The sequence below is a fragment of the Spea bombifrons genome, chromosome 3, assembly GCF_027358695.1.
Source record: "Spea bombifrons isolate aSpeBom1 chromosome 3, aSpeBom1.2.pri, whole genome shotgun sequence".
Classification (NCBI taxonomy): Eukaryota; Metazoa; Chordata; class Amphibia; order Anura; family Pelobatidae; genus Spea; species Spea bombifrons.
Genome location: NC_071089.1, coordinates 40,221,930 through 40,236,417, shown reverse-complemented (window position 1 = coordinate 40,236,417; position 14,488 = coordinate 40,221,930). Strand labels below are relative to the sequence as shown.

Sequence of the window (14,488 nt, the reverse complement as noted above, 5' to 3'; positions counted from 1 at the left end):
TGTATTCTATCTGTGGTACTATTAGACCGTATTATTATTATTATTATTTATATAGCACCAACAAAGCGCTTAATACAATACATATATTCAAGGGGTATGACAAGACGAGAATTCACAGACTAAGACAAACCAATACATTAGGTGGAGAGAGCCCTGCTCGCAAGCTTACACTCTTGAGGGAATGGGGGTGACAAACATAAGGCATAGAGAAAGGGTGAGAGGTAGTGTGGTGGTTGTATCAGTGACAAGGAAGCTCTAGCAGATAAGATGGTATGCTTCTCTGAAGTGAGTTTTGAGATGGGGCAGCCTGAGTGAAATCTTGTAGACGGTAATAGGGAGCAAGTGGAGGATTTCACAGAGTGGGGAAGCAGAAGATGAGCGGCGTGCAAGGAAGATAAGCCTAGCAGCAGCATTTAGGACAGACTGCAGAGGAGAGAGTCGAGACAGTGGAATGCCAACCAGAAGAGTGTTGCAATAGCCAAGACGGGAAATAAGGAGGAGGCGAGAGATTTTTTTTTTTTCTTTTAGGTGTAAGCGACAGAATCTGGCAAGGGACTGAATCTGAGGGATGAAGAAGAGGTTTGAGTCAAGGATGACCCCAAGGCCTGGTTAGTAAGAGAGAAAGTCATGTCAATGGCGACAGAGAATTCAGGTAGTGGAGTGGAGATGGAAGGAGGGAAGATAATGAGTTCCGTTTTAGAAAGATTAAGTTTCAGGTAGTGTTGTGACATCCATGAAGAAATAAACAAGCAGTTAGTAATACGGGGCACGAGAGATGGAGAGATGGGTATCAACTGTATATAGATGATACTGAAGGCCAAATCAGTTGCCAAGAGATGAAGTATAAAGAGAGAACAGCAGAGGGCCAAGGACTGAACCTTGGGGGACGCCAACCGAAAGCGGAAGGGATGATGATGTCTTGCTAGAGAAGCTGACAGAGAAGGAGCGGTTAGACAGATATGAGGAGATCCAGGAGAGAGCTGTATCTCGAATGCCTATAGAAGCAAGTGCATCAAGAAGAAGGTGGTGATCTACAGTATCAAAAGCAGCAGAGAGATCCAATAGTATTAGAATGGAGAAGTGACCTTATGCTTTGGAGACTTTTGTTAGAGCCGTTTCAGTAGAGTGAAGGGGTTTGAAACCAGACTGTAGAGGGTCAAGGAGGGAATTAGAGGAGTGGAAGTTAGTAAGGCGATAGTACACACACAATCCGTTCAAGCAACTTAGAGGTAAAAGGAAACAGAGGATATAGGACGGTAGTGAGACAGATGGGATCAGAGGAAGGATTTTTTTAGAATGGGTGCGATTAGAGCATGCTTGAAGGCTGTTGGTACAGGTCCAGATGATAGAGAAAGATTAAATAGGTGGGTATGTGATGGACCAAGGGATGAACATAGAGACTTTGTGAGGTGTGATGGGATGGGGTCAAGGGGACAGGTTGTTGGGTGAGAGGAAGAAAGAAGAGTGGCTCTCTCTTCTTCAGTTGTAGGAGAAAAGGTAAATAGTATGGGATGAGTACAGAGAGTGGTGGTGGGTGGTGTAGCAGGGGGTTGCAAAGAAGAGAAGTCTTGTTTAATAGTTTTGATCTTGTCTTTTAAACGGGTAGCAAGAACTTGGGCAGTGAGAGAGGTTTGTGGTGTGGGTATGGAGGGACAGAGAAGAGAGTTGAAGGTGGAAAAAGGCATTGTGGGTTGGAAGAAATGATATGAGAGTAGAAAAATAGAGCAGTTTGGCGAAAAAGAGATAGAGAAGGCAGAGTTGTAGGTGCGAAGCATACATTTATAGTGAGTAAAGTCTTCGCTGGATTTGGATTTTCTGAAGTCGCGTTCAGCCGTGGAGCTATGAACTGGTTGTATTTAGTTTTTACAGCTGTAACTGTGAAAATACATATCCTTTTTTTTTTCAATTGTTCCCAAATATTTAGATATTTCTCATACTAACTGATGGTATATATATATAATGATTTCAAAAGGAAGCCCTACTTGTGCTGAAAAAAAACAATATATGATGTGTGTATAAAAAGGGGTATCAAGTCGCGGGATAAAGATATAATGTTGCCTCTGTATAAATCAATGGTAAGGCCGCACCTTGAATATGCTGTGCAATTTTGGGCACCTATTCTAAAGAAGGATATCATAGCACTAGAAAGGGTGCAGAGGCGGGCTACCAAATTAATAAAAGGAATGGAGCACTATAGTTATGAAGAAAGGTTAACTAATTTAAATCTGTTTAGTTTAGAAAAACGTCGCCTCAGAGGTGATATGATAACATTATATAAATATATTCGGGGCCAATACAAACCATTGTGTGGAAATCTGTTCATAAACAGGACTATGCATAGGACACGTGGTTATGCGTTCAGACTGGAAGAAAGGAGATTTAGACTAAAGCAGAGGAAAGGGTTTTTTACAGTAAGGACATTAAGGATGTGGAATTCCCTGCCTGCAGAGGTAGTTTTATCGGAGTCTGTACAGACGTTTAAACTGCAACTGGATGGATACCTGGAAAAACATAATATTCAGGGATACAATCTTTAATTATGGGGAAACAGCTTATTGATCCAAGGAGAAATCTGACTGCCATTTTGGGGTCAAGAAGGAATTTTTTTCCCTGGTTAGTGCAAAATTGGAAAGAGCGAAACCGGGTTTTTTTTGCCTTCTTTAGGATCAACAGCAACAAATTAACAGATATAGGAAAGGCTGAACTTGATGGACGCATGTCTTTTTTCAGCCTATGTAACTATGTGTGGGGGCGCACTAAATAAGCGAGTGGGCAATCAGAGTAGAATAAAGTCATAGCAAAAGCAAAAAAACTGCTCTGGTCTGGTGTCAGGATTCTATCCTGACTGCAGGTTTTTTCAAGTTTAACCCTTTGTTTGCTATGTATTTAATCCATGTTCTGTGTATTTATGTTCAGCTGTGTTTGGTCATGCTATATCTATGCCTCCCTCACCTGAAGCCTATGCCATTACCACACCTGACCTAACAGGCTTTATTACCCTGCCTCCCTCACCTGTGACCATGACCAGCCCTGTTTGTTAGGTGCCTTTACATTAAGACTGTGATGACCTTACAGACTGTGTAATCTGGCTCCTGATATCCTGTGATTTAACCTGCATTTACCCAACTAAAGAATAGGGCCGGACTGGCCCACCGGGATACCGGGAAATTTCCCGGTGGGCCGGTCGTTCCGTGGGCGGGGCCGGCAGATCAACCTTCAAAACAGCCGCTGAGCACCCGGGTTGCCTCCTCCTGCCGCTGACGCTTAATATGAAGTTAAAGGGGCCGCTGTGTACACACCGCACCGCCCAATGGCAGTGCCTCACTTTCTTGGAGCCTGACCCTGCCGCTTCGCCGTCCGGAGAGTTGGCAGAGGAATATGAAGTCCTGGATGAGTATCGGGCCGGATCTTCAAGCTTCGACTCCCTCCCTGACTTTGGGCGCGACGCGACTCCTGATCTCCTCAAGACTACAACCTCGGGGCCCAATCAACCCTTCGAGGTCACAGACTCTCTCGGTTTCCCACTCTTTGATCCTCGGGCTCTCCGTCACCCCCAATCGTCGGAGTGGACTCATTCTCCCCACGTTGCAGAGTTTTTGAAGTTCTGGCTGAGACGTCCCTTGGACAAAGAGGTCAGCCAGCGTCTGAGGTCTGAGTGCCAGAGGCCCACCTTGCCTGCCAAAGTGTCGAACACCCCAGAATTCGACCAGTCGTTCATCACTTTCCTTTCTGGCTCTGGAAGAGACCCTATGAAGGGTATTGAACAAGGGCTACGGGTAGCACAGGACAAGCTGCTGGATACTACCGGGGCACTAGCCCAGGTTTTCCAGATGGCCGACGCCCACCTGGTTCAGGAGTGGATTCAGAGGGCGTTCTGTCTGTTGGGCAACGCTAACTGTGCCATCTCGGCAGAGAGTCGCAAGGCAGCTCCCTTCAAATTGGATTCGAAGCTGGCAGAGCTGGCCACCTAAGGAACTGGCCCTGAAGCCAATGGCCTGCTCTTCGTGGAGAAATTAATGAAGAATTAATGAGCCAGCATGTGAACATCTTCACTTTGCTGAATAAAGCTCAAACGTTCCAGGGAGCGTTTTTTCCTCCAGGGCTGGCCGGCACAGGGGTCGTGCGGCCAGCAGAGTCGCTTTTGGCTCCAGACCTCGACGCCTCGGCGACCCACCGGTCCCAAGACCGCGCCCTGTTCGCCCGTGGCTCCACTAGAGGAAGAGGCTCCTACCGAGGGAAGATGCCTGCGGGTAAGAGTTTGTCCTCTCCTTCCCCTTATCCCTGTTGCAGGCAGGTTTGCTCATTTTTCCCATGCTTGGTCCGCCCTCACTTCCGATCCCTGGGTTCTCGAGACCGTGGCGGGTTTTCGCATAGAGTTCATTTCCCCTCCATGTCAGGTCTCCCCTCCTTTCCCTCCCTGTCTAGCACACTGTTCAAGGGCCCTTGTGGAGTTGGAACTGTCCTCACTACGTGTGAAGGGTGCCATAGAACGGGTTCCCGGCCCTCCCTGTTTTCTGAGCAATATATTTCGTGTGTGCAAGAAATCGGGGGAGTTCCGCCCGGTTATCAATCTCCACTCCCTGAACTCGCTGGTCATTTATCGCCACTTCAAGATGGACGGTATCCATCTTTTGAGGGATCTCCTCCGCGAGGACGACTGGTTCACGCGGCTGTATTTCACGGTCCCAGTCCACCCGGAGGACCGGAGATATCTCCAATTTCGTTGGCAGGGGCTCCTATGGCAGTTCACGTACCTCCCGTTCGGCCTCAGCTCCGCTCCATGGTGCTTCACATAGCAGGTGAAGCCGGTTTTGGAGTCTCTTCACGCTCGTGGCTTGCAGTGCATCGTCTATCTGGATGACGTGCTCCTCATGGCCTCTGACAGGGATTCCCTGATCCGGAACATGGTCTTGGCAGTCTGCCTGTTCTAGGACCTCGGCTTTATCATCAACGAGGCAAAGTCGGTCCTAGTCCCTACTCAGTTGATTCGATGGTTTCCCTCAGGGCTCTCGCTTGCGTGATTGGTCTTGTCTCGGCCTCCATTCAGGCCATTTTCCCCGGACCTCTACACCACCGGGTTCTCCAGAGGTTGAAGACTCGTCATCTTCGCGTTGTCAGATATTTTATGCTAGAAAACATGTATTCTATATATTCTGTATTTACATGAGCACAAAATGGAGTCAGAGCCATTTTATTTTATTTAATCATATAACGGTTATTTCTGTGTGTCTTTGTTCCCTCTATAATTGAGAACAAAGAAGTACTCAGTATATATGATCCTATGAATGTTATCTTCCATGAGAAGGTTAAGGAGCAGACACTGCATATCCTTAGGAATGTAAATTGGAATGGGGGATATGTCGTAAGACCACCAAAACCTAATTTACTACCTAGGAGGCAACGTCTGGAGATATGGGTGACTACAAAGACCTGATTTACTATCTAGGAGGTAACATCTAAAGATAAGGTGACCAAGGATAAATTCCTAACACATATGTAATGGTCTTAAGTTATTTCTTAGACCAGAGCGTCTCTTGCAGGTAAATTAAGAAATTACAACGTGTAAAAATGAGTAGAAGTCCTAATTATAATGGGTAAAACCCACCGTTATGATTGGATAATTCCAATCAAGAGGTGGAGGCTATGATAATAAGCTATGTCTTTAAAAGCTTATGTCTTTAATAATTTAAGGAACTGACCCTAAAAAAACTGACCTAAAAAGACTCACCTTAAAAACGGACCTTAGAAAACTCATCCTGAAACAGACAGACCCTGACGGACTCATTTCATTTAATTTACCCCAAAGAATTGGAATCTCAAGATCCTGGCACCATAATCTTACTCTAAGAATCACCTTGAGTCCCAACCTATATAACTTTTAGTAAGTTATATTTCTTTCCACTTAATTTCTTGCCACTGAACCTGGATTAACTTCTACAAGGACCAGTTGGACAACAGCAACAAGTGGTGGTAAATATAATTGTTTCATCATTCTAAATAGAGGTGAATTTTGTCTTCTTCATATAGAATTCCCTTTTTCTGGGAAGTAGTATATTGCATTATTGTATATGACGGCTTGTGAGACTGCAGCTTATAGATGGAGTTTGACATTATTTGCATCTATTAGGAATTTCACTAAACACTCTTAGACATTATTAAATTTTAAATTGTCATATTAGTTAAACTAATATAATAGAGTTAGTGATCTTTTTATTACCGCCCTGATTATCATTTTTGGTTGCTGAGTGGGATGGAAATCAATTGTGTGTGTTAGACTCATAAAGTATTAATTCATATTGATAACTTTCGATAATATACCGTATTTGGATATACTGCAATTTGACATGTTTAAGTACTTTGTATTTTATATTATGCACGGTGTGACTCATATATATATTTTATAAATTGTATTCACAATAAATAATATTTTTGATTGATTATCTTCGTGATATATATCTAATTTGAATTATAATTTCGGCGATCTGAAAGGATTTAGGATCGGAGATAAAATATAGGGTATCTCCTTAAATTTATATTGTGGATGTGGTACTACAATATTTGGTAGCGTCGTTATTTTGCGTGTGTGATAAAATATTGGTTTTACCGATTTTGTCTCATTAATATCCCTAATAGCGTGTCCGGTTCCTACAACCGCTTCGCACCTTTGTCCGGTGAGGCGGGTTTGGAACTTCGTTGGTGGCTCTCGCACATGGACGCCTGGAACGGTCGGGCCATTTTCGGCTTGGTCCCAGATCTCGTCCTGGAATCGGATGCCAGCCTGCTTGGTTGGGGTGCGGAGAGACGGAAACAAGGGGGTCTTTGGTCCGACAAGAAGCACGGACTCCACATCAACTGTTTGGAACTCATTGCAGGCTCCTTCACTGTCCGCAGCTTTACCAAACACGTCACCCATTGTTCCCTTGTCCTCCGCATGGACAATGTGCCCGCAGCACTGTATATCAACCGGCTGGGGGGGCACGGTTGAAGCTCCTTACGGAGCTCACCAAGGACCTCTACTAGTATTGCCTGGACGATCACCTGTCCAGGACAATCTGGAGGCGGATTGGTTTTCTCGCCACTGGAGGGACGCCAACCACTGGCGTCTCCTTCAGGAGGTATTTCTTGCGCTGGATCGCTCCCGGGGTCCTTTTCACCTGGACCTCTTCGCGCCCAGAATAAAATCGACAGACCCGCTCTCCCTGGCGGTGGATGCCTTCCTGCAGGTCTGGTCCGTTCAGGGCGCCTACATGTTCCCGCCGTTCTCTATGATTCTGCGGACACTCCACTGCCTCGCCAGACAACGGGTTGCGGTTACGATGATCACCCCGTTGAGGAGGACACAGCCGTGGTTCCCGCTGTTGTTGGAGTTATCTTGCGAGGATCCCCTGCTTCTTCCCGCCTCTCCGGATCTGCTTCTGGACACAGAGGGGAATCCCCATCCCCTCATTCTGCAGGATCACCTATCGTTGGTGGCCTGGCTGGTTTCCGGGGATCCTGGGACTTACAAGTTCTCTGGGGCTCCTGGGCCCCTGGAACTTGTAAGTCCTATCTCCAGGCCTGAAACGTGTTGTGTCACTGGTGTGTGGAATACAGTTGCGATCCCATTACGACCCCTACTGTTGCCGTGCTGAACTTTTTCGCGCACCTTTACTCCCAAGGTAAGTCGTATCGGACCATTAACTTGTTCCGGACGGCTATCTCCGCCACCCAAGTTCCTGTGGCGGGCCAGGGAGTCGGTAGAGACCCTTCGGTGTGTCGATGTGTCCCCCCTTATGCCTGTTACTCTACTTTCTTGGATGCCTCACGGGTCTTTCTTGGATGTCTCGCAGAAAGAATGTCTGTCTTTCTTTCTTTTCACCAGCTTTCGGCTAAAGCTGCTTTGTTGTTATGTTTGAATTCCTTTCGGCAGGTGGCTGACTTTCAGGTGTTTGATGTTGACTCCTTTTCATTTTCTCCTGTTGGTGTGTCAGTCTCCATTTTTAGGAGGACAATCTCATTCGGTTTCTTACCCTTATTTCCCTGACAGACCCAAGCTCTGCGTGGTGCAGTGTATGCAGGCATACCCGTCGGCTTCTCTCTCGGACGTTCTTTCTGTGTATTTGTTGGTGCAGATTTGCTGTTGCTTACATGCTGTTTTATTCCAGGTGTGACCAGATTGTTTGCCTGGTATTGTCATGTCATCTGTTTTTCAGGTCGCTCTGCAACTCTGAGTGGTTCCGGCTCTGGTTCCCTGTGGGCTTCCTGCCTCTTCTGAGGTTTCAGTTCCAGTCTTCGGTTTCGTGATGTTTTGGCCTACCTGTTCATCGTCACTGCAAAGAGGAGGAGTTGCTGGACGTTGGGACTGTTATGGGGTCCTGTTGCTTGTTGTTTTCTATTATGGCTGTTAACCTTCAGCAGCAAAAGAAATTATCAGTAAAGAATGATAATGTCTTTATTAAAATTTAGATTAATACAGCACCAAGGCTAGATTAATCCCTAATTACCATATCTGCTCGATTATAAGACAACCCCCCAAAATCTGAATATTAATTTAGGAAAAAAAGAAAAAGCCTGAATATAAGACGACCTTATAGGAAAAAAGTTGTACCAGTAAATGATAATTCATGTAAACTATGTAAAAAAATTTTTTTTAATAAAAGCTATGATTGAGAAAAATATTTTGTTTTTATTTCCTTTTATTTTCCAACCTGCCCCCCCAGTTATGCACATCTGCCCCCAGGCTTGCCACTCTGCCCCAGAAATGCCTTATGCCCCCCATTTAACTCCCCCCACCCCTAACCTACCGGTGCTTCTGATTCTACGCGATTTGCGTAGGCAACTTCCGCTGCAGCCAGAAGGAGATGCGGTTACCAGCGGGGTTGTCTGCGTCCATCGCACAGAACGTCCCCGGCTGTCAGTGAGAATTACCTGCACTGGAACTCTCCTCACCGACAGCCAGGGAAGGTCTGCGCGATGGACGCAGACAACCCCCGCTACTAACCGCACCTCCTTCCGTCTGCAGAGGAAGTTGTCTACGCGAATCGCATTGACGTCTACATGCCGGCCCGGCTACACACCGGGGAGTCAGAAGCACTGTGGGAGGGGGGGCATAAGACAGGAGGATCCAGGTCCCCTCCAGAGCTGCGGGGGATCTGGATCTCAGTCAGACCTATTTGAGGTCTGATTATAAGACGACCCCGATTATAAGACGAGGGGTCTTTTTCACAGCATTTGCTCAGAAAAAAACCTCATCTTATAATTGAGCAAATACGGTATAAGGTTTTCAAATACATTAACATGTTTATCAGCAGCTTTCCACCACAGAAGTGCAGTGCCTGGAAGAGAATTGTGACACAAAAAGGTTTATAGTGTGAAGACATGTTGGTGTAAGGGTTAATTGTTAATGAAAGGATAAAGAGGCATGTTTTGTTTTTTGTGTAACTTAGTGTTGCTTTTAAGCTTGTTTCATGCAAAAAAAAACATAACCCTACACATTCTTGTACCCTGTGCAAGGACAAGTTTCTAGATTAGTAACTACACTCTACTGAAAGCAACTACAAGTTTTTAGATAAGAGTTAATTGGCACCTTCTGGTAGACCATTCCTCAGAGACTTTCATGTATTACTAAAGATATAAAAGTGGGAACCTTTGAGAAATGATGAGCCATAGAACAGTCTCCCAATCTAAAGCAGCGCATATCTTCAGGGTCTCCCAGTGCAGGGACGCAAGGATAACCTGTTTCATTGCTCTGGTTGTTAAACATGTATTTTGAGTAGGTTAATAAACTACATGTATAATTTCATCCATTGAGCAGAAGTGTCATCGCTGTATACTTGAACCTGTTAGTCCCAGCCTGTCCAGCATCCTCATCGGATGAAAGTACATCTAAATAAGTTTATCATCAGATGTGTAACTGTCACTATGTTATAACCGCTGTAGTACTGTAATGAGACACCAAATTTAAATCAATGTGAATAACTTAAAATTGTACAAACATTGACAGACTATGGAGACTTATGGCCATAGCTTGGTACTTTTCTAAATTATCTTGAAGCAATGTCTTGAATATTTACTCATATTTTACCCTTAAGCCTGCTGATTACATACCGTCTTCATCAAAGCACAGAGTGTTGATGAAACTTTTATGGCCATCAAATTCTTGTAAAAGTTGGCCATTGACTTCTTTTGCTCGTACATTCCACACTCTGATCACAGCATCAAAGCATCCAGTTACCACCAAATAAGAAGACAACGGGTGGAACTTGGCCGCGTAGACGAATGAAGGATGAGGCAAAACCTTTAAAGAAGATTTGCCTCCAACCATCCACAATCTTGGAGAAAAATTAATTTCAGTGGTAAGAAAATGACAAACATTTTTACAGCAATTATCTAATATTAGATTATTATTTTGAAAGGGTCACAAAGTACAAAGAAAATGTATTTTATGCTTTTTACATGTCAAATCATAATTGATTCCTATTGAAATGTTATTTCTAGTCATTCCTATTGAAATGTTATTTTGAAAAAGTCACAAAATATAATGAAAAATTATTTTGTGTGTTTCTTTTTAAATGTGAAATCATAATTGTACTACTAGTCATTCCTATTGAACATTTGTGATACCACAAGGTCATTACACTTGGAAATATCAGCTTAAAGGTTTGAAAGTTTTACAGAAAATACAAAAGTTAAAATTTGCACTATTGCAATTAGTTCTTTCTATAGTGTAAATAGTTAGAGATCTGAAAAATAAAAGGAAAAGACAAACACAATGCACAATAAATCCACTAACCTGACTGTTCCATCAGATGAAGAGGAAAGTAAGTGGTTATCATCTTTGGACCAACAAAGACTATAGACTAGGTTTAGGTGACCATGAAGTTCCCTGAGGTACTGTCCTGAAGGGATTTCATATACTAGGAAAAAAGAAATATTACAAACACTAATATACTCTTCAAGAATGCTTTACGGGTACAAGTGGGTTAATAAACAAAAAATAGTGATTAAATATTATATTCAACCCCCATATGGAGAATGTTTCCCATGGCTAAATCATGTTATTAAGACAATGTAAAGGCAGGTAATAAAGTAAATACTGCAAATGCTATTTAAAAACATGTATTTCAAGCATAAATATTGTGGATGCCTCATACTATATGGCCATCTATCGGTTAGCCTCCCACTAGTCCGAACTGATGCTAACCATGGAGCTGAATCAGTACTCATCATAGTACTATCATGCTTTTAACCCTTTGAGAGACAAAAGTCATTGCCCATTTTTCTCCATGGTAGGCTGGGTCAATTTTTAGAGTTTTCCAATAGTTATAACAATATGGCAACCTTATAAACAGCGTATTCTTTATATAAGAAGACCAATATTTTTTCAAGAACCAGGGGTAGGCAGCAACATTCTCTGTGAAGATCTGTGTGAGGATTTTACTAAAGGCTTCATGAGCAACAATGACTTCCACAAGCCTTGTCACATACACATTTTTCTACATTTACAAATTACTGCCTTTAAGCCTACAGGCAGCAACTGGGTGTCATTCAAGCCTTTTTGGAAGCCTGCCTGGTTAAACGTGAAAAAGGCTTTCTTCTTTAATGGACATCTCACATATACACAAATGCAAAATACTCCATTAAATCATATACCGTATTTGCTCGATTATAAGACGAGGTTTTTTTCAGAGCAAATGCTCTGAAAAATACCCCTCGTCTTCTAATCGGGGTCGTCTTCTAATCAGACCTCAAATAGAGGTCTGATTAGGAGACTAAGATCCAGATCCCCCGCATCGCTGCAGGGGACCTGGATCCTCCTGTCTCACCCCATCATACACACACTTACCGGTGCTTCCTGCTGTATTGCCGGGGCACAGTGGCATATAGAGGGTTAAAAGGCATATCATGGGCCACAGTGCCATATTGGTGTGGCAAGCCTGGGGGCAGATGTGCGTAAATGGGGGGCAGGTTGGAAAATACAAGGAAATAAAAACAAAAAAAATATCTTTCTCAATCATAGCTTTTATTAAAAAAAAATAGTTTACATGAATTAACATTTACTGGTAAAACTTTTTTCCTTTGGGGTCGTCTTATATTCAGGCTTTTTCTTTTTTTCCTAAGTTAATATTCAGATTTAGGGGGGTCGTCTTATAATCGAGCAAATACGGTATTTTTGAAAACTAAACACCCCAGTGTATTTCAAATGCTAGTATTTTAACTATTTCCACGCACCATATCTACCACCAGTCATTGGTAGTCATTGTGGTAGTCATTTTTTTTGCATTTGTTTTTTCACACACATCTTACTTCAGGTATGAATTAAAAGGTTCTGGTATACTTCACTATCATAAAACACCCCAATATGTGTTCAGCAACATCTCCTAAGTACAGTCATACCTCACATGAATGATTTTGCCTGGCTGTTTGGGGGCAAAAGGGCCACATTTGGGGCATGCGCATTTTCAATGTTGAACTTTGGCGTTTGGCGATCAACTGCCCATGCCCTATTTGGTACATCTTTGAGCTGGGCCATTTCAGTATGCCCAATAAAGCCATATATTTTTGAAAACTAGACACCCCACGGTATTTTAAATGCTAGTATTTTAACTCTTTCCATGCACCATATCTACCACCAGTCTTTGTCAAACTTTGTGGTAGTCATTTTTTTGCATTTGTTTTGTCACACACATCTTACTTCAGGTATGAATTAAAAGGTTCTGGTATACTTCACTATCATAAAACACCCCAATATGTGTTCAGCAACATCTCCTAAGTACAGTCATACCTCACATGAATGATTTTGCCTGGCTGTTTAGGGGCAAAAGGGCCACATTTGGGGCATGCACATTTTTCAATGTTGAACTTTGGCATTTGGGGATCCACTGCCCATGTCCTATTTGGTACATCTTTGAGCCGGGCCATTTCAGTGTGCCCAACAAAACCATATATTTTTGAAAACTAGACACCCCAGGGTATTTTAAATGCTGGTATTTTAACTCTTTGCATGCAAACATTTTAGCACCATAATTTTTTCAAAGTTTGCAGTAGTATTCTTTTGTGTGTATTTTTCCACCACACACCTATGTTGTTATGTATGAATTTACAGCTCCTGGTATATGCCGCTGTCACACGACACCCCAATATGTGTTCAACAACATCTCCTGAGTACAGTGATAACCCACATGCATGGGTTTGTCATTTTTTGAGGGAACTAAAAGGCCACATTTGGTACATGTGCATTTTTCTAATTGGAAATTAGATGTGTGGCTATCCTTCCCCCCGTGTTAATTGGGACATTGTTGAACCCGGCCAATTCAATTTACCCCATCAAATTGTTACTTACCTGCCCCCGGCTCCCATGTTGCCTCCGCAGCCACCACGCAGGAGAGGGAGACCCCCCTCCAACACACGACCACCGGAGCCGCCACGGAGGAGAGGGAGATCCCCCTCCAACGCACGGCCACCGGAGCCGCCACGCAGGAGAGGGAGACCCCCCTCCAACGCACGGCCACCGGAGCCGCCACGCAGGAGAGGGAGACCCCCCAACGCACGGCCACCGGAGCCGCCACGCAGGAGAGGGAGACCCCCCTCCAACGCACGGCTACAACCGCAACAGCCGCCTCGCAGGAGAGGGAGGCCGCCCTCTAACGCGGTGCCACTCCCGCCGTTAGCTTCTGAACTGCCGCGCAGGAGAGGCAGACCTCCTGGAACACGGTGTCCGGTTTCGGCACTCGCGCGCCCTCTAGTGGCGTATATGAGGGGAGATTGCACCACAATCATCATGGTGGCGATTCCCGGACATTGGAAGTGACGTCATGAGGTTTGGCGGGAGATTTGAACTTCCTCTGCGGGTCCTATTTAAACCTCTTCAGTTCTGTCTGACATTGCCTTCTGTTGGTTGTCTATGCCCTGTGCTAGTACCCAGATAGCGTTTTGATTCCGTATTCCCGTGTATGATCCTGGCTTGTCTGACTTCGTTGATTTCCTGATTCCTGACCTCGGCTACGTTTCGTTTATCCTGTTTTCCTGAATCCTGACCTCGGCTCCGTTATATGACTATCCTGCTCTCCGGAAACCTGACCTCGGTTTGTTTGACCTGTTCTGTCCTGGAGTCCTACCTGACCACGGTGTCTCCTAACCCCACCCCTTTTAACAAATGACGGTCCTGGCACGTCATTTGTCGTAAACTACTTGTTTTTCCGTGACGTGCCCGGACCGGCAATTGTCATCAAGGGGTTAAATAACTGAAACCCCACCCATGTCATACATATTAATGTTATGTAGGTTAGGCTTTTGCCTTTTATGGTAAAACCAGAGATATTACAACTGTGCCAGCTTTTAGTAGGAGTTTATTATTTTCTTTTTTTATCAATGTATATATAGTATGTGAAAATGTAAAGCTGTTAGATTTGCCTGCTTTTGTGCAGATCTCCCTGCAGCTGCTTGTATCCGGAATAAACTTTTATACATTCAAAGAAGTCTGGTGGTCAGCACAACGTTTGATTTCCAC

General features: G+C 44.1%; 1 protein-coding gene across 2 annotated transcripts in view; it reads right to left on the bottom strand.

Annotated features, from left to right (window-relative positions):
• The window catches only part of AHI1 (Abelson helper integration site 1), a 263,073-nt gene that overhangs the window by 176,746 nt on the left and 71,839 nt on the right, over window positions 1–14,488 (bottom strand). For both annotated transcript variants that reach the window (XM_053460103.1, XM_053460102.1), the window contains 2 exons: window positions 10,772–10,895; window positions 10,087–10,310 (listed from right to left, as the gene is read on the bottom strand). In XM_053460103.1, coding sequence (XP_053316078.1) covers window positions 10,087–10,310; window positions 10,772–10,895 — 348 coding nt within the window. The remainder of the gene's footprint in view (window positions 1–10,086; window positions 10,311–10,771; window positions 10,896–14,488) is intronic.